This window comes from Oncorhynchus masou, chromosome 5 (genome assembly GCF_036934945.1).
Source record: "Oncorhynchus masou masou isolate Uvic2021 chromosome 5, UVic_Omas_1.1, whole genome shotgun sequence".
NCBI classification, from domain to species: Eukaryota; Metazoa; Chordata; class Actinopteri; order Salmoniformes; family Salmonidae; genus Oncorhynchus; species Oncorhynchus masou.
The window spans coordinates 80,581,702-80,600,830 of NC_088216.1; the positions used below are offsets into that span (position 1 = coordinate 80,581,702).

General features: G+C 44.0%; 1 protein-coding gene across 2 annotated transcripts; it reads right to left on the reverse strand.

Moving 5' to 3' along the window:
• Positions 1 to 299: 299 nt before the first annotated feature.
• Positions 300 to 18,760, reverse strand: appl1 (adaptor protein, phosphotyrosine interaction, PH domain and leucine zipper containing 1). 2 transcript variants are annotated; one of them, XM_064966947.1, is made up of 22 exons: positions 18,577 to 18,760; positions 17,220 to 17,318; positions 13,560 to 13,619; positions 13,079 to 13,150; positions 12,440 to 12,527; positions 12,112 to 12,153; positions 11,938 to 11,996; positions 11,662 to 11,808; positions 11,464 to 11,546; positions 11,135 to 11,293; positions 10,651 to 10,839; positions 6,347 to 6,389; positions 6,164 to 6,220; positions 5,851 to 5,942; positions 4,691 to 4,876; positions 4,302 to 4,351; positions 3,596 to 3,770; positions 3,440 to 3,476; positions 2,842 to 2,988; positions 2,487 to 2,537; positions 2,291 to 2,380; positions 300 to 2,080 (listed from the first exon to the last, which is right to left on the reverse strand). In XM_064966947.1, the coding sequence occupies exons 1-22, from the start codon at positions 18,628 to 18,630 to the stop codon at positions 1,925 to 1,927; spliced, it is 2,136 nt and encodes a 711-aa protein (XP_064823019.1). In that variant the 5' UTR covers positions 18,631 to 18,760; the 3' UTR covers positions 300 to 1,924. The 2 variants fall into 2 exon arrangements, with proteins under 2 accessions (XP_064823019.1, XP_064823018.1); XM_064966946.1 differs by having other exon boundaries at positions 4,302 to 4,354.
• Positions 18,761 to 19,129: the final 369 nt, after the last annotated feature.

Genomic DNA, 19,129 nt, shown 5'->3' on the forward strand with positions numbered 1-19,129 from the left:
ATCCGCGTGTAATCATTGTTCTTCCTCGGTTCGACCGATTAAGAGCAGATTAGTGCTCTCTTTAGCGAACAGAACAACGGGAGCTTTAAACGAATAGCACACTTGTTTACTTTTCTCCTTGAATGGAATGGATAGGATTCGGACCCACGAGACGTCCTCAATGCGCACGGGCGCGCCCAATACTTTTGTTCAGACTATAAAAGTAGTCTTCTATTGTACGAAATTCTATACTTGTTTTTACAGTCACCCTTTAGTCTCGAGACACACACACAACCTAGGAGTTCTAAAATAAGACCGCCTTGAATTAGTGTACCTTTATTGTTGAAAAGCTATTTAAGACTGCAACAGTAATCACTGAAGTATAGAGTAAACATGATCCTATTTCCCCCTGCATCAATAATTAAAGTGCAGTCCCCCCTATTAACGTCTCAGTAACAGTTCCTAACTACTCTTTAAACACCTTTCCCCAAAATGATAACGTAGACAACTTTCATTACCAGTAATATGTCAAATCAATACCACTTTGTTGATATGATAGTTTTCCCTGCATCATGTCACTGCAGCATGTGTTCACTATGAGTTGATGAGTGATAAACTTAGAGCTCAACACAAACTTACATAGCAATGGGTTAAGGGTGAGGAACATTTCAGACAAACTGTTCAATAGCATACATACTGTATGTAGTGCATTTCTTTGTACAGAAATCTGAGAAAAACACAAACCATTTCAAAACATAAAATCGATTAACACACATAATGGAGAAAAACAAACAGTTCATAGATCCCATTTTTCCTTTTAAAAGGCAATGCCCTGATTTAGCACTTTTGTATTATAGCGTTGTTCTTTGTTCCAACCAATGAGACGAATACATTACACCTCAGGTACAAGGTCTGTTGGGCGATGGCAAGTAGTCTGATCCATTGAACGAGAAACCATTATTGGTGTTTGGGGTTAAATGATTAGAGATCTAAATTCTCATCTTGAAACCAAACACACTCAAACGGTTAATTGAAAGGGAAAATATTCATTATAGAAGAAAAAAAAGGAGTGGCAATTAGGTATCTTGAATGATGGGATCCAAAGCACATGCAAGTGTGTTAGCTGAATGGAAGACAACATGTATATGGTTTACATAAACAGGTATTTTATAAATGTCATTACAGTATTAACATGTGCAATGTCTTCCCTTCCCCAACAAATTCATACACTCTGTTTTCTAGTATGCCATGGTATTCAGTTACCCTGATTAGAAAATAAGAAAAACATTTTAAAAGCTTAAAAGCATTAATCATCTCCTTCTACATTTCCTCTGAATACAAGTACCAGTATATAATACATGATTTACATATGGAGGATGAGAAAGATCCGGAAGGATTCTTTGAGTGTTCAGTCATTCACACACACACACATTTATTTCCCCTCTTCTTTTGTTAGTTTAGTGGGGTCTTAATCCCTCTTTGTTTAATGTTATAAAGTCTATTTGCAGTGCAACTCCTCTGTAAAACAATGTAGGTGCCAGAGAAAAGCCCATAGAGGCTAAGCCGAGGCCCAGGGTTGAGGAGCCAAGGAACCAACTCCCGCTCTAACTGCATTTTCACCGGATAGTACTTGGTAGTAAGACATCGCCAAGCTTGTTCAGTTGTCTGTTCAGAAAAGAACATTGGCTCAACATAGGTGACTTTAACATTTACTTAACGAGGCAAGTCAATTAAGAACAAATTCTTATTTACAGTAACGGCCTACCCCGGCCAAACCCTAATCCGGAAGACGCTGGGCCAATTGTGCCTGCCCTATGGACCAAAAATCACACAAACAATTGCTCAAAGTCTTCTCACGTCGTCTCCTTCCATTGAAGATGATCGATTTCCGGTAGTTTGATGGTCCAAAGTAGTATCTGATGAAAGCTCTTTCCCTTCCATTCTCTTAGGCATCCGACTCTCCCTTCTCCCGCCCCTGCTGTCCTGCATCACTGTCCTCTGATTGGCTTTTGCTCAGCACCAGGAACTGCCCATCAGCGCTAGGAGCAGAGGGGGTGGGGCGACTGGAGGCTGCGATTAAACGGCTCTGTTCCTCCAGGTCCTGTGGGTTCATTCAAATTAATTGACTCATCAATGAATCATTCAGTTTACTGTAACATGAGTGAACACAGAGGGTAATACAGTTATGATTATAGACCAAACACTGATCAAGATAGGCATTGATCTACAAGTCAACAAGAATAGGATAAGTACTAGATTGTTAATCCTTTTGGTACGGAAATGTATTGATTTGCTGGGACACTGACGCTACCTTTTCAATCTGTTTCTGTTTACTCAGCTCCTCCTGCTGTTTCTCCTTGGCCTTGTCCTGCTCCTCCTTCTTCTCTGTAGCTTTGCGATCCTGAATCAGATTTTTTTTTTGTCAAGGTCCCACATGAGTAGCTAAGATTCATCTTAAAATCTTAAGAAATTAATTCCACTAAAACAGAGAGTCTCACATGTCTTACCATCTCTGAGTGGAAAGCGATCTGTTTGGCCAGCCCAACACTGTCACATATCTGAAAGGAGAACAACACAACATGCAATCAGAGATAAAAAATAAACTAACAGAGGGAACAGTAGACACATGCAAATGTCTTCCTTTTGTCACAACATGAAAACTATAAACCGTTTTAACTGATAGTGCCATCACTATACAGACACAATATGCTTATTCCTGGAGTCAGGACTTGTTCCAAACCATGAAAACACATTTGCATGTGTGGCTGACCAGGAAAAACTCCAGGCCCTAGTTATATCATGTAACTACTGGCCCTACCAACACATGTTAGAACAAAGGCTACACAGCAGAGCAGAACTTACCTTCTCCCCATCATTGTTGGACTCAAAGATATAGCAGACGGTGACAGGTCGCCCGTCCACCCTGCCTTCTGCAGTCTGCAGGACGAATCCAAACAGACGCTTGTTCTCCTGGTGGGATGAACACACCACCACACTGGAAAGAGGGAACTGGGGGAGGGGAGAATTAAAACAAGAAGTCATGTCGAATGTTGAGTGTAGACAGGTGTTGTGTCAGTGATGATAGGTCAATAGCCCCTAGACAGGTGTTGTGTCAGTGATGATAGGTCAATAGCCCCTAGACAGGTGTTGTGTCAGTGATGATAGGTCAATAGCCCCTAGACAGGTGTTGTGTCAGTGATGATAGGTCAATAGCCCCTAGACAGGTGTTGTGTCAGTGATGATAGGTCAATAGCCCCTAGACAGGTGTTGTGTCAGTGATGATAGGTCAATAGCCCCTAGACAGGTGTTGTGTCAGTGATGATAGGTCAATAGCCCCTAGACAGGTGATGATTGATTTGACCTACCAGTAATGCTACTGAGGAAATTATATAATTATCAGTGAATAGAATGACAAACAGAAACATGTTCTAGTGGAGGTAGTGTGAGTTGGAGGACCTACCCTCAGCCGTGTGACTTGTGTCTGAGGATCGATGAGCCTGAAAACCACAAAACATCACACACAGGCAAATCTATTGACTGTAAGAGCATGTTTTTAATTATGTCACATTTATAAAATAAAAACGCATGCACATTACTCAAAGAGCATTGGTCTCACTTGAGGCAGTCGCAGGTGACCAGCAGGTGAGACTCAGTCATCCTGAAGATGTTATGTATGGCCCTGGCTGCTAGGATCTGTCTCATGGTCTCATAGATGACGTCAGAGCTGTCTGCATTCTTCACCTCCATAGAACCCAGGAAACGCACAATGAACAGCTGGTGCAGGATGGAGTCTGGATGGACACACAGACAGAGAGAGAGAGAGAGGGGGGGTGACACACACATACAGCAAGACAGACCTGACAGACAGACAGACAGACAGAGAGAGAGAGAGAGAGAGAGGGGGGGGGGTGACACACACATACAGCAAGACAGACCTGACAGACAGACAGACAGACAGACAGACAGAGAGAGAGAGAGAGGGGGTGACACACACATACAGCAAGACAGACCTGACAGATAGATAGACAGACAGAGAGAGAGAGAGGGGGGGGGTGACACACACAGACAGACAGACAGACCTGACAGACAGACAGACCTGACAGACAGACCTGACAGACAGACAGACAGACAGACAGACAGACAGACAGACAGACCTGACAGACAGACAGACAGACAGACAGACCTGACAGACAGACAGACAGACAGACAGACAGACAGACAGACAGACAGACAGACCTGACAGACAGACAGACCTGACAGACAGACAGACAGACCTGACAGACAGACAGACAGACAGACAGACAGACAGACAGAGACACTACCTTCACTCTCCTCAGGTGGAGTGTCTCCTGATTCCCCAAACGGGTTGGTCCTTCTTTCAGAAACGGGGAGAAAAGAAACACAAAAATATGAATTAATATGACTGTTTCCGTTTCAATACAGCTTGAACGAGGGGCGCAACTTTCTATAATTGCATTTTTATTATTGGAATGTGATATGAAACGAGGCAACGGGGTGCTTTAGAACCATGTGGATGCCTCCGAGGGGTTGGGTATGCTGTTTGGAGTGTTTATCCAACTGTACAATTAAAATAAATAACTTATCCCCCCCCCCACTTCTAAAACCAAAGTTTCACCCCTAGCTTGAACATATACCAGGGTCTCGTCCCGCCTATACACCGTTTGGGAAACCCTGGTTAGTTAGTACCGACCTGCCCTGTCCCGCAGCCTTGGCCTGGCCTGCGTACTCCTCGCTGACTGGAGAGATGATGTCAAACTGGATGGGCGTGTCAGGAGCCACCAGGGCGTCCAATGAGAGGACAGAGAGGGCCGGTGAGGCCGTCTCAGAGCCCACTGAGCTCACACTGCTGGTCCGCGCTGCCCGGGACCGCCCTTGTCTATACAGGAGAGACAGACGTCAGAGAGAGATGGAGGTCAGAGAGGTTAGAGAGAGATGGAGGTTAGAGAGAGATGGAAGTCAGAGACGTCAGAGAGAGATGGAGGTCAGAGAGAGATGGAGGTCAGAGAGGTTAGAGAGAGATGGAGGTCAGAGAGGTTAGAGAGAGATGGAGGTTAGAGAGAGATGGAGGTCAGAGAGGTTAGAGAGAGATGGAGGTTAGAGAGAGATGGAGGTCAGAGACGTCAGAGAGAGATGGAGGTCAGAGAGAGATGGAGGTCAGAGAGAGATGGAGGTCAGAGAGAGATGGAGGTTAGAGAGAGATGGAGGTTAGAGAGAGATGGAGGTTAGAGACGTCAGAGAGAGATGGAGGTCAGAGAGAGATGGAGGTCAGAGACGTCAGAGAGAGATGGAGGTCAGAGAGAGATGGAGGTCAGAGACGTCAGAGAGAGATGGAGGTCAGAGAGAGATGGAGGTCAGAGACGTCAGAGAGAGATGGAGGTCAGAGAGAGATGGAGGTCAGAGACGTCAGAGAGAGATGGAGGTCAGAGAAAGATGGAGGTCAGAGACGTCAGAGAGAGATGGAGGTCAGAGAAAGATGGAGGTCAGAGAGGTTAGAGAGAGATGGAGGTCAGAGAGAGATGGAGGTCAGAGAGGTTAGAGAGAGATGGAGGTCAGAGAGGTTAGAGAGAGATGGAGGTTAGAGAGAGATGGAGGTCAGAGAGGTTAGAGAGAGATGGAGGTTAGAGAGTTGGACAGAATGCAATATCATGACACCTCTAACTAGAGCAGGGTTTGTCTTAATTTAACTTACTACAGTAGGGTTTACCTTGGTTAGTCTTGATTATGTAACCACTTTATAGGCTAGAGTAGTTATCGGCTATACACTACCAAGGCCCAGAGTGTTCCATGGTCAGGAAAAACTCCTGGCTCTAATAATAATAATAATGAAGTCTCTATGATTCAGAAACGCACGTGGTCGGCCGCATACTCTCATGCCTCTGCTGGAAGGAGGGAGACGGTGTCACAGCCTCAAGAGCTGATTGGTTCACTCTGGCTGCAATTTCCTGCCAAAAGAAAGAGGTTATTTCAGCAATGAGGAAATGTGCTTGACAACAGCTCGGTAACAAAGGGAGGTGGGAGATGAGACTCACATCACAGACATCCAGCATTGTCTGGGGGAATGTCACACCATAGGGCTCACAGCTCTAATCATAGATGACAGATTGAATGATGATGATGATGATGATGTAAGAGTAGGGTTTTCCAGTGATTGCCGGCTACTCACCTCTGGGTTCTCACTCAGATATATCCTCTTTGAGATGTTGTTTATAGTTGCAATCCACTGAAGGAGGAGAGGAGCACAGGACAGCGTTATTAGGAGATGCGCGAATTCCATGTCTGTGCTGTATTTATACAATACAAAAATAAGATGTACAACAATACATTATGACTAAAACTGTTGTCTCACCTCTTCACAGTCCTTTCTGCTATCTGCCTGCAATATGACCACCCTGAAACAAAGACAAAGCACCTCAGTGAAAATAGTTACTAAGTTCTAAAGGTTCATAATCAAATCAAAATGTATTTGTCACATGCCCCGAATACAAAACAGGTGTAGACCAAAAAATTAAATGCTTACTTACAAGCCCTTAACCAACAATGCAGTTAAGAAAACATTTACTAAATAAACTAAAAGGAATACAAAAAACAAAATAACAATAATGAGGCTATATACAGTGGATACCGGGTCAATGTGCGGGGGTACACATTAGATAATATGTACATGTAGACAGGGGTAAAGTGACTATGCATAGATAAAGCAGTGAGTAGCAGCAGTGAACAAAACAAATGGGGGGGGGGGGGGGGTCAACGTATATAGTTTGGTGGCCATTTGAGTAATTGTTCAGCAGTCTTATGGCTTGGAGGTAGAGGCTGTTAAGTAGCCTTCTGGACCTAGACTTAGTGCTCTGGTACCGCTTGCCGTGCGGTAGCAGAGAGAACGAACGGTCTAAGACTTGGGTGACTGGAGTCTGACCATATTTTGGGTCTTCCTCTGACACCGCCAAGTGTATAGGTCCTGGATGGCAGGAAGCTTGGCCCCAGCGATGTACTGCGCCGTAAACACTACCCTCTGTAGCGCCTTACGGTCGGATGCCGAGCAGTCGCCATACCAGGCAGTGATGCAACCGGTCAGGATGCTCTCGGTGGTGCAGCTGTAGAACTTTGAGGATCTGGGGACCCATGCCAAAAATTAGGTCTCAGGAAAAGGTGTTGTCGTGCCCTCTTCACAACGTTCTTGGTGTGTTTGGACCATGATATTTGGTGATGTGGACACCAAGGAACTTGAAACTCTCGATGTGAATGGGGGAGTGTTTGGCCCTCCTTTTCGTGTAGTCATCTCGTCATGACGTGTTCCACCGTCATCTCCTTAGTCTTGCTCACATTGAGTGAGAGGTTGATGTCCTGGCACCACACTGCCAGGTCTCCGACCTCCTCACTATAGGCTCTATTGTTGTCAGTGTTTAGGCCTCCCACGGTTGTGTCGTCAACAAACTTAATGATGGTGTTGGAGTCGTGCTTGGCCGCGCAGTCGTGGGTGAACAGAGAGTACAGGAGGGGACTAAGCACGCACCCATGAGGGGGACCCCATGTTGAGGACCAGCGTGGCAGATGTGTTGTTGCATACACTTACCAACTGTGGGCGGCCCGTCAGGAAGTCCAGGATCCAGTTGCATAGGGATGTGTTTAGTCCCAGGGTCCTTAGCTTAGTGATGAGCTTTGAGGGCACTATGGTGTTGAAAGGCTGAGCTATAGTCAATGAACAGTATTCTCACACAAGTGTTCCTTTTTCCCAGGATGAAAAGGGCAGTGTGGAGTGCGATTGAGATGACGTCATCTGTGGATCTTTTGGGGTGGTATGCGAATTGGAGTGAGTCTAGGGTTTCTGGGATGATGGTGTTGATGTGAGCCATGACCAGCCTTTCAAAGGAGTAGTAGACATTTAGGCAGGTTACCTTCGCTTTTTTGGGCACAGGGACTATAGTGGTCTGCTTGAAACAAGTAGGTATTAATTACAGACTCAGACAGAGAGAGGTTGAAAATGTCAGTGAAGACACATGCCAGTTGGTCTACGCATGCTCTGAGTACACGTCCTGCTCATCGCGACCTTGTGAATGTTGACCTGTTTAAAAGGTATTGCTCACATCGGCATTTAGCCCGTCTGGTAGGCTCGGGTCACTGGGCAGCTCGCGGCTGGGTTTCCATTTGTTGTCTGTAATAGTTTGCAAGCCCAGTCACATTCGACGAGCATCAGAGCCGGTGTAGTATGATTCAATCTTAGTCCTGTACTGATGCTGACCTGTTTGATGGTTCGTCTGAGGGCATGGCAAGATTTCTTAGAAGTGTCCGAATTAGTCTCCCGCTCCTTGAAAGTGTCAGCTCTAGCCTTTAGCTCGGTGCAGATGTTGCCTGTAATCCATGGCTTCTGGTTGGGATATGTACGTACGGTCACTGTGGGAACGACGTCGTCAATGCACTTAATATTTGTATTTATTATAAATCCCCATTAGCTTCTGCCAAAGCAGCAGCTACTCTTCCTGGGGTCCAGCAAAATTAAGGCAGTTTATACAATTTTAAAACATTACAATACATTCACAACACACTGTGTGCCCTCAGGCCCCTACTCCACCACTACCACATATCTACAGCACTAAACCCATGTGTATGTATAGTGAGTATGTTATCGTATGTGTGTATGCATATGTCTGTGCCAATGTTTGTGCTGCTTCACAGTCCCTGCTGTTCCATAAGGTGTTTTTAAATCTAATTTTACTGCTTGCGTCAGTTTTCTTGATGTGGAATAGAGTTCCATGTAGTCATGGCTCTATGTAGTACTGTGTGCCTCCCATAGTCTGTTCTGGACTTAGGGACTGTGAAGAGATCTCGTGGCATGTCTTGTGGGGTATGCATGGGTGTCCGAGCTGTGTGCCAGTAGTTTCGACAGACAGCTCGGTGCATTCAACATGTCAATACCTTTTATAAATAAAAGTAGTGATGAAGTCAATCTCTCCTCCACTTTGAGCCAGGAGAGATTGACATGCATATTATTAATATTAGTTCTCTGTGTACATCCAAGGGCCAGCCGTGCTGCCCTGTTCTGATCCAATTGCAATTTTCCTATGTCATTTTTTTGTGGCAGCTGACCACACGGCTGAACACTAGTCAAGGTGCAACAAAACTAGGGCCTGTAAGACCTACCTTGTTGATAGTGTTCAAGAAGGCAGAGCAGCGCTTTATTATAGACAGACTTCTCCCCATCTTAGTTACTACTGCAGCAATAGGTTTAATAATATTCTCCTCAAAGCCATTGGATGAATCCCAGAACATATTCCAGTCTGTGTTTGCAAAACAGTCCTGTAGTGTAGCATCCGCATCATCTGACCACTTCCGTATTGAGCGAGTCATTGGTACTTCCTGCTTTAGTGTTTGCATGTTAGCAGGAATCAGGGAGATATAATTATGGTCAGATTTGCCAAATGGAGGGCGAGTGTGAGCTTTGTACATGTCTCTGTGTAAAGGTGGTCTATAGTTTTTTTCCCTCTGGTTGCACATGTGACATGCTGGTATAAATGAGGTAAAAACTGATTTAAGTTTGCCTGCATTAAAGTCCTCGGCCACTAGGAGCGCCGCTTCTGGACGAGCATTTTCTTGTTTGCTTATGGCCTTATAGAGCTGGTTGAGAGCAGTCTTATTGCCAGCATCGGTTTGTGGTGGTATATAGACAGCTGTGAGAAATATAGATGAAGTCTCTTGGTAGACAGTGTAGTCTATAGCTTATCATGAGGTACTCTACCTTAGACGAGTAATACTTTGAGACTACCTCAATATTAGACATCGCGCACCAGCTGTTATTGACAAATAGACACACACCCCCACTCCTCGTCTTACCGGACGTAGCTGTTCTGTCCTGCCGATGCATGGTAAACCCAGCCAACTGTATATTATCTGTGTCATCATTCAGCCACAACTCGTGAAACATAAGATATTACAGTTAATGTCCCGTTGGTAGGATAGTCTCGAACAGAGGTCATCCAGTTTATTCTCCCGTGATTGCACTTTGGCCAAAAGAACGGATGGTAGAGGCATGTTACCCACTCACCGCCGTATTCTTACAAGGCACCCTGATCTGTACGAATGGAGGTCATCCAGTTTATTCTCCCCTGATCTGTACCCACTGTATTTCCTGTTTTTTTGGCCTTTATTTTACTAGGCAAGTCAGTTAAGAACAAATTCTTATTTTCAATGATGGCCTAGGAACAGTGGGTTAACTGCCTGTTCAGGTGCAGAACGACAGATTTTTTACCTTGTCAGCTCGTGGATTTGAACTTGCAACCTTTTGATTACTAGTCCAATGCTCTAACCACTAGGCTACCCTGCCGCCCCAGGGGTGGATATTTGGCCTGTCCGGGAGCAACATTATATCCTATGTGTCAGATTTATTAAAGAAAAAAAATCTTTGTCCAGTTTGAGGTGAGTAAATCGCTGTTCTGATATCTAAAGCTATTTTCGGTCATAAGAGGCAGAAACATTACGTACAAAATAAGTTACAAATTCGAAAAAACAAAACGAAATATAAATAAAATAATAAATTATAAATAATAATAAATAAAATAGCACAATTGGTTAGCAGCAAAACGGCAGCCATCCCCACCGGCGCCATTCTTCTTCATAAAGTGGTATTACTGGTTTATAAAGCTTTAATATGTCATTTACTTCTTGCCGTCAAAGGATGTGATCTGGAAGCAGAAGCGTCGGTCTTCACAGTCCACGGCCATGACAGAGCAATTATCGATGTCCATGACCAGACCCCCAGCTACATGCCCTCGTGCCTGGCCCATCAGGTTCCCTCCCTGGGTGAAGAAGTACTGCCGCTCCCAGGAAGAAGACACTAGGCCTGTTTTACTAGGCGGTCGCATGCAGAAGAGAAAAAGCATGGTTAAAACGGGTTGTTGTTCTGGTGCAGGTGACTGCATTTTGGGCCCAAACTACCATCAACGTTTTACACTACAAATTAATATAAATATATACATTTTAATCAAGCAAGCATTATGAACATCTTCAATAAGCTGTGGCCAGAGACAAAACTGCTGTCCTACAGTAGCTTGATATGGACTAACTTGAGTGGATTGATTTGAATGTATACATTTGTTGAGGTAGCCATTGCCAGGCTTGTGTGTGTGTGACAGTGCTGTCTTACTTTCGTCTGTAGAGGTAGCCGGCCTTGCGTGTGAGGTTGCGGTTGACAGGAACCTGGCTAGGGTCGGGGTCTGGCATGTAGAGGAGGTCACTGGCCTGCTCCAAGTCCTGGATGGTCTGTTGCATTACATCTACCTCACCATCCATCTCCCTGCGGACACTGGACACAACCACACACGCCCAGCCTTAAACACACTGCATGCAATATGGCAATATATCCATTTGGCCTAACAGAAGGCATTATGGAGCTACCACCATTGCTTACAACTATCCAATCTTCTCAGATCTCTACAAATTCCTAGGGTCTAGGAGATTCAGGTTGAAGCTTACTTCTGAACGCTGGTTCCTATGTTGGTGAGGAAATCTTCCCACTGCTGGGTGAGGTTCTCTGATCCCAGCTTGAAAAAGCTGATCTGAGCGATACAGAGATATAGACATGCTGATCAGAACATATACTGGAGATAGAGAGACAGAAGGTGTACTCGAGAGAGACGGAAGGGAGGAGGAAGTAAGGTTGTTGTACAGTACCTGTGCCTGCATATACCCCAGTAGCGGCTCCAGAATGGCAATCTTCTTCTTGTACTGCAGAGTGTTGAGGGCTGTGAAGTAGTGCATCATGGTCTGGTGCTGCTTCTTCCTGGAGGTATACACATCCTCCATCACCTCGCCCTTCACCTGGAGAGAAGACACGCACACAAAATGTCAGGTTTAATTTGGTGAGACAGTTATTGTTACAACAAGGTAATCTTATAATAATATTATTTTTGGAGAAGTTCATTATGTTCCCAAAAACAAACCCTGTACCTTCTCGTTGTCCCTCCTTTTAGAGAGACGGCTATATCGGTTGATGGCCATGTCATGATCTGTAGACAGAAACATGTCATGAGTGGTTATTACAATTACAACATGGGCTCATGAAATCATACCATGTCACAACAATAATTTGTTTTCATGTTTTACTGAGTAGTTCGCGCTCACCATCACTGGCAATCTGGAAGACTTCCTTCAGAGTCAGTATCTCTGTAGGGGAGAGAAAGATGGTTATTAACATCCACTTCAACTATCTGTTCACATTCTGCCACTAGTCAACTTTACAAAGTGGCAGACGTTGGTCTAGTCTAGCGATAATGCAGCACAGCCACCTTCAGACTCCTATTAACTTATATTTATTTAATAGGATTTTATATGTAATTCTATGCCCTTGTCATCCCTGTGATCAGTCTCCAGCTCTCATAACTGTATTTATCTCTATATAAAAGTAAAAAAATAAAATTAAAAAAAAGGGGTATGGAATTTAGAGTCTTACCTCTTAAGTCCCTCTCCTTAAACTGGGTGATAGGGTACATCATGGCATCAGCCAGCTGAGTGGAGAGGACTGCATGACAGGAACTCAACTGTGGGAGAGAAGAAAGGCCAGTTACATTTTGGAATCTCCTCAGGGAAATGTCTCTCATCACAGAGGAGAGGTGGGGGAGCTTAGCAAGAAGGAAGAGAGAGGTAAATACAGAGTGAAGGAAGGGAGGGGTTTAAATTAATATTGAAAGAGTATGTAAGACTGAAGGATCGGAGAGGTTTGTTTTATTTATTTTTTAACCTTTATTTAACTAGGCAAGTCAATTAAGAACAAATTCTAATTTTAGGAACAGTGGGTTAACTGCCTGTTCAGGGACAGAACGACAGATTTGTACCTTGTCAGCTCGGGGATTTGAACTTGCAACCTTCCGGTTACTAGTCCAACGCTCTAACCACTGGGCTACCCTGCTGCCCCAAGGTTAAGACGAAGAGATGGAAGAGGTTAAGATGGACAGAAAGAAGGAAGTTAAAGTGCAGAGTGAGAGTGTTTATAGTGTAATTAAAGGAGGTAAAGGTTAAGACAATGTAATCCAGTGTGAGCAGCAGTGTGCCACAGTGAGGAGGAGGATGAGGACAGAGCAGCAGTTCTCACCTCGTCTATGACTTTGGCAAAATGCTGCAGGGTGGAGCTCATGACCTCGTCGTCGCTGCAAAGAGGGAAGCGCTGCAAAGACAGGCCAAAGTCCTAATGCATTTTCCATTTATATTTTAGTCGTTTGACAGACGCTCTTATCCAGAGGGACCTACAATCAGAGCATTCAACTAATGTTTTAAACAAACGGGTTTCTTAGAAGATGCATGAGAAAAAGAAATGCAAGCATTTCCTGACTGGAAGAGAATTGACTAGGCCCAAGTTTCTTGCCTGGTCAGGTCACATTATAAAACAAAACTCTGGACCTATATGATAATACCAGGTGATAATACCAGGTGATAATTGACCAGGTGTTTTTACGTTTCACCTGGTCCTAGTAGTTTATTAACGTGCCATAGAAAACATAACGGACAGTTCAAAGGTAACTCCATCACCACCAATACCTCTATCATGCATAAATGTTGACATTGTGAGAACATACCTGTTTCTCATACTCCTTCAGAAGTTTGGAGGTGAGATGGGTGGCAGCACTCAACTCATTCTGTAAAGGAGAAAAGACAATGTAGTTTTACCTAACCAACTGTAGGAGCAACTACTTATTATTGTGTGTTTGTCTGCTTGGCCTTAATTGCAAATGAGGAGGTCTGGAAAATTTCTCTCATTTGTATTTTTTTTTTTGAGTAGTACAAATACAGTCCATTCGGAAAGTATTTCAGACCCCTTGACTTTTCCCACATTTTGTTACGTTACAGTCTTGTTCTAAAATTAAATTATTTATCATCAATCTACGCACAATACCCCATAACAACACAGCAAAAACAGTTTTTTCCCCAAATGTATTAAATGTAAATGTGGTACTTCAGTTATTTAAGTATTCAGACCATTTACTCAGTACTTTGGCAGCGATTACAGCCTCGAGTCTTCTTGGGTATGACGCTACCAGCTTGGTGCAACTGTATTTGGGGAGTTTCTCCCATTCTTCTCTGCAGATCCTCTCCAGCTCTGGCAGGTTGGATGGAGAGCGTCGTTGCACAGCTATTTTCATGTCTCGCCAGAGAAGTTAGATCGGGTTCAAGTCTGGTCTCTGGCAGGGCCACTCAAAGACATTCAGAGACTTGTCCCGAAGCCACTCCTGCATTTTCTTGGCTGTGTGCTTAGGGTCGTCGACCTGTTGGAAGGTAAACCCTTGCACCAGTCTGAGGTCCTGAGTGCTCGGAGCAGGATTTCATCAAGGATCTCTCTGTACTTTGCTCCGTTCATCTTTCCCTCGATCCTAACTAGTCTCCCAGCCGCTGAAACATATCCCCACATAATGATGCTGCCACCACCATACTTCACCGTACGGATGGTGCCAGGTTTCCTCCAGACATGACGCTAGGTACTCAGGCCAAAGAGTTCAATCTTGGTTTCATCTGACCAGATAATCTTGTCTCTCATGGTCTGAGAGTCCTTTAGGTGTTTTGAGGCAAACTGTCATGGGCCTTTTACTTAGGCGTGGCTTCCGTCTGGCCACTCTACCATAAAGGCCTGATTGGTGGAGTGCTGCAGAGATGGTTGTCCTTCTGGAGCGTTCTCTCATCTCCACAGAGGAACTCTGGAGCTCTGTCAGAGTGACCATCGGGTTCTTGGTCACCACCCTGACCAAAGCCCTTCTCCCACGATTGCTCAGTTTGGCTGAGCGGCCAGCTCTAGGAAGAGTCTTGGTGGTTCCAAACTTCTTTCATTTAAGAATGATGAAGACCGCTGCATTCTTGGGGATCTTCAATCCTGCAGAATTATTTTGTACCCTTCCCCAGATCTGTGCCTGGACACAATCCTGTCTCGGAACTCCACGGACTATCATATATATGATAGTCCGTGGAGTATGTATGTATATATACAGTGCCTTCAGAAAGTATACACACCCCTTGTCACACCCCAATTTGTAAGTCGCTCTGGATAAGAGCGTCTGCTAAATGACTTAAATGTTAAATGTAAATGATGTCTTTCTCCACATTTTGTTGAGTTATAACCTGTCAAACACAGAATCAACCACAAAGACCAGGTTTTGAATTACACTTTGGATGGCGTATCAATACACAGTCACGACAAAGATTTCACCATGAGGCCAATGGTGACATTAAACAGTTAAGAGTTCATTAGCTGTGACAGGTGAAAACTGAGGATGGATCAACACTGTAGTTACTCCACAATGCAAACCTAAATGACAGAGTGAAAAGAAGGAAGCCTGTCGGAATACAAATATTTCAAAACATGCATCCTGTTTGCTATAAGCCACTAAAGCAAAACCGCAAAAAATGTTGCAAAGGAATGAACTGCCCTAAATACAAAGTGCTCTATGTTTAGGGCAAATCCGAGTACCACTCTTTATGTCATGAGTATGCTCGTCTTTGCCAAGGACTAGGGAGTTTTTTTTAATGAAAAGAAACAGAATAGAGCTAAGCACAGGCAAGATCCTGCAGGAAAACCTGGTTCAGTCTGCTTTCCACCAGACACTAGGAGACAAATTCCTCTTTCAGCAGGACAATAACCTAAAACACAAGGCCAAATAGACACCGGAGTTACTTACCAAAACGACATTGAATGATCCTGATTGGTTACAGTTTTGACTTAAATCTACTTGAAAACCTAAGGCAAGACTTGAAAATGGCTGTCAAACAATGATCAACAACCAACATGACAGAGCTGGAAGACTCAGACAGACTTGAAGTTGTAATTGCTGCCGAAGGTGATTCTAACATGTACACTCAGGGTGTGAAAACGTATGTAAATTAGACATCTGTATTTAATTTTCAATACATTTGCAAACATTTCTAAAAACATGCTTTCACTTTGTCATTGTGGGATCTTTTATGTAGACGGGTAAGATAAAAAAAAGTTAAAAAAACAAAACATTTTGAATTCAGGCTGTAACACAAAATGTGGAATAAGTCAAAGGATATGAATACTCTCTGAATGCACGGTATTTTGTACAGACAATAAAGAAAATCAATTATGGGTCTACATCTTAATATTGCTCCCAGCATTGATCAAAGGCTAAGAATGTTTATATTATTGATCTGACTGTGTTCCAATTGTGTCTGCCTCTTTGCCAACGAGTAGAATCATGAACAGGGGTTTATTCATTATGTTCGCCAACGACTCCTGAATTTGCCTTTTTGAGATGAACTCCCCGCCTCACATTCGGCTCAATTCGGCAACTTGAGACGCAGCTGATAGTATGCTTGCGAGATACTGGACAAAAGGCAGTTTTAAAACCATTCTGCGATTAATACTGTTTATACAGACATCCCCAAAACAACCCAAAACCAACTCTCAGAGAATGAGTGCACAACTGGTAAATAGTCGCTTATAAATATGTCAGTGAGTCAGGTGGCTAGCTGCCAGCAGAGACATATTGCAATAATGTTGAAGGGCTCTGGCTAGTATTACTTAGCCAGCTAGAAGAAAGAGCCAAAGCGAACGTTAAACAGAGCCTCTCTCAGCAGAGCAAAAAAATACACTACTAAGTTCTCATAATAACATTGCTCTACAGAGAGTAGGCTACCGAGACACAGTGATGCAGTGCCCAGCAGTGAAGCAGACTGTAATGCATGCAGAAGGGAGGGAGCAGAGGAACAGAGCCCCATGTGAGATCCCCTGAGAAAATCTGTACTAATCTTATCAAACAAATTAGGGAAAAAAAAACATACGTTTCAATATGAATATCTCCACGTGGCTTATGTTCCCTAAAGGCCAACATTAAAATACAACATGCAATCAACACAGTTCTGAAAATGTCATACGTTTTTGTTTTCGTTTCCAATGCTACGTGTCAGTGTGAATCCTTTCTCATATTTCCCCCCGTTCAGGGGTATGACGTTACAATTGTACAGCTAATAGGCTCTGTGTTTGTAGATGGACTGAGGTGAATGAAACTACAGCAGCCAAGGTGATAATGGCTGGGGGCATTTTTGCTCATTTTTGCTGTTCCCCAAATAGCATTTAAAAAACCTTTTGGTAAAAATGTGGCAAATGAGCTTCAACTTTCAGAAATGTCAGGACCTCACCAAAACCCTGGTTACAGCCCTGTTTGTATGAGTGCGCTTGCTTGTTTAAAAAAAAAAAAATGCCTGCACTTATCCCAGGGCTCATTGCTCACTTGTGCATCGTAGATTCTGTTCATGGCCTGGAAGAGCTTCTGGGAGTAGTTGGATATTGCAGCCGCATCCTCCTCGAACACACCGAGCAGGGAGCGCGTCTGGCAACAGGGAGAGAAAGACAGTAGATGAAGGAACCACTCATCTAAGGAAAGATTCAGGTTAGGCCTACCTGAAAGAGGAAGCTTAGATGGGACACTTATGTCACCGTTGTGCAAGGCTCATCTGGTCCCACATCTGACTATTATGTTCATCCCACCCATCAGAGGTGGCCTCCTGGAGAGCGACCCTTCATCAAGATTATGTTTAGCTGAATCAGGTGTGTACTGTGTAGGTTGCATAGGGCAGGATAATGAAGAATGCATGCCCAGTCGCTATCCAGGAGGTTGGGTAGCTGGGCGCCACCACTGCCATACTGTACAGCTACATGTCATGCCCCAGACGCCTCAGACTAGGTCAGGAACATGTCATGTCTGTGGGTGCAAGCTAGTGATCAACACTCTGGAACTGGTCTCACCAGTATATGTTGCTGCATTCTGGCAGGGGAGAGAGCCTCTGCCATAGAAATGGAATGACTAGAATGGATTGGAATATAATTAAATGGTATTTTCTATTGCCTCAGTCCCCTGACACTGCTGGACAAGCCTACTCTGCAACAGACAGTAATGATTCTTATGACTACTGGACATGCAAGCAGTTTTGTTGGTTACTGTATCTAGGCTATATACCGTAGCTGAAAGAGGGTTTCATTAATGCCAACAAATACAAAACTAGGTCTAAAGAACATTTAACATTCACTGTACAAGTGCAGCTCTCATAGACAAGCCAAATACCAATTATAAAAAGGCCTAGCTATGGTCAGACAGCCAATCCATCAAAATCCAGTGGTTTGCAGCTAGGGAAGTAGCTAGCCAATAACCTCTTCTCTAGATTCTGGGGAAGTAGCGGTGTTTACTCAACTCCACGATAGGGAGGAAGTGGTGCACCCAGCGAGCCAGCACGGTCACGTAGCTTGACCGACTAATTTGTGTGTTCAATATCATCAACAACAACAAGGGTGTGATGTGTGCCATGGCATTGTCTCAATAGAAACCTATTATCTAGTTACTTTTATCAGGTGGTGCAAAGGCCGATAATGCAAAAATAGCTACTACCATTGACAGCTGGCCAAATATCATGAAGCAGTTTCGCTCGTTTGCCTGGGACCAGACATATTCGCTTTGAAGAGGCCACCTATCACCTTCTGACAGCTCTTTATTTGACGCTTGCTCGAGCGAGCTAACATGGCTGGCTAGCATTCGTTGCGCTCTTGCACACCACAAAGACAACAGGGAGCTACAGAGCATAGTTTGAGATTACCTGCGGACTGTCCTCGAATGTCTCCTCGATCGGTAATTTATCTATTCCAGGCATGGCTATAGCTAGCTATTTCAATTCGTACGAATATGAACTGTAATCGGTCAATAAGAAATGAAATAGCTAGCCTATCACTCCCACTGAATGTTTTCCCTTTAGATCAACCTCCACACACATATCATCCTTCGTGCGGATATCCCGCCTTTAGAACGATTATGATTGGATAAAGTTTTTCTCGACAGATTTCATTGGTTCCTTTGTGCTATGCAATGAAATACATTTTGGCTCAATGTAACCGTTGTCCATAAACGATTACCAGTCTGCTTTCAGAGCCAAAAATGGCACCACCCCCTGTGCGGTTACGAATGTGGGTGGCTATGTCTGAACAGTTTTGGATGACTTTCTTCCATCTATCTTGTTTCCATGGTTAGGATTGTTTTTTGTTGCAATTTGCAACCAAACAACAGCATAGGTTTAGGCAAAACTTCACAAAACATTAAGAACACCTTACTAATATTGAGTTACACCACCACCTTCAATTAGTCTGGGTATGGAC

What these genes read in the sequence shown, in the direction of transcription:
- appl1 (XM_064966946.1), bottom strand. Translation starts at nt 18,630, where the DNA reads ATGCCTGGAATAGATAAATTACCGATCGAGGAGACATTCGAGGACAGT. An exon ending in GCAGAAAGGACTGTGAAGAG is followed by an intron (nt 6,221 to 6,346) that starts GTGAGACAACAG and finishes CTCCTCCTTCAG; the next exon opens with TGGATTGCAACTATAAACAA. An exon ending in GAGAGTATGCGGCCGACCAC is followed by an intron (nt 4,877 to 5,850) that starts GTGCGTTTCTGA and finishes TCTCCTGTATAG; the next exon opens with ACAAGGGCGGTCCCGGGCAG.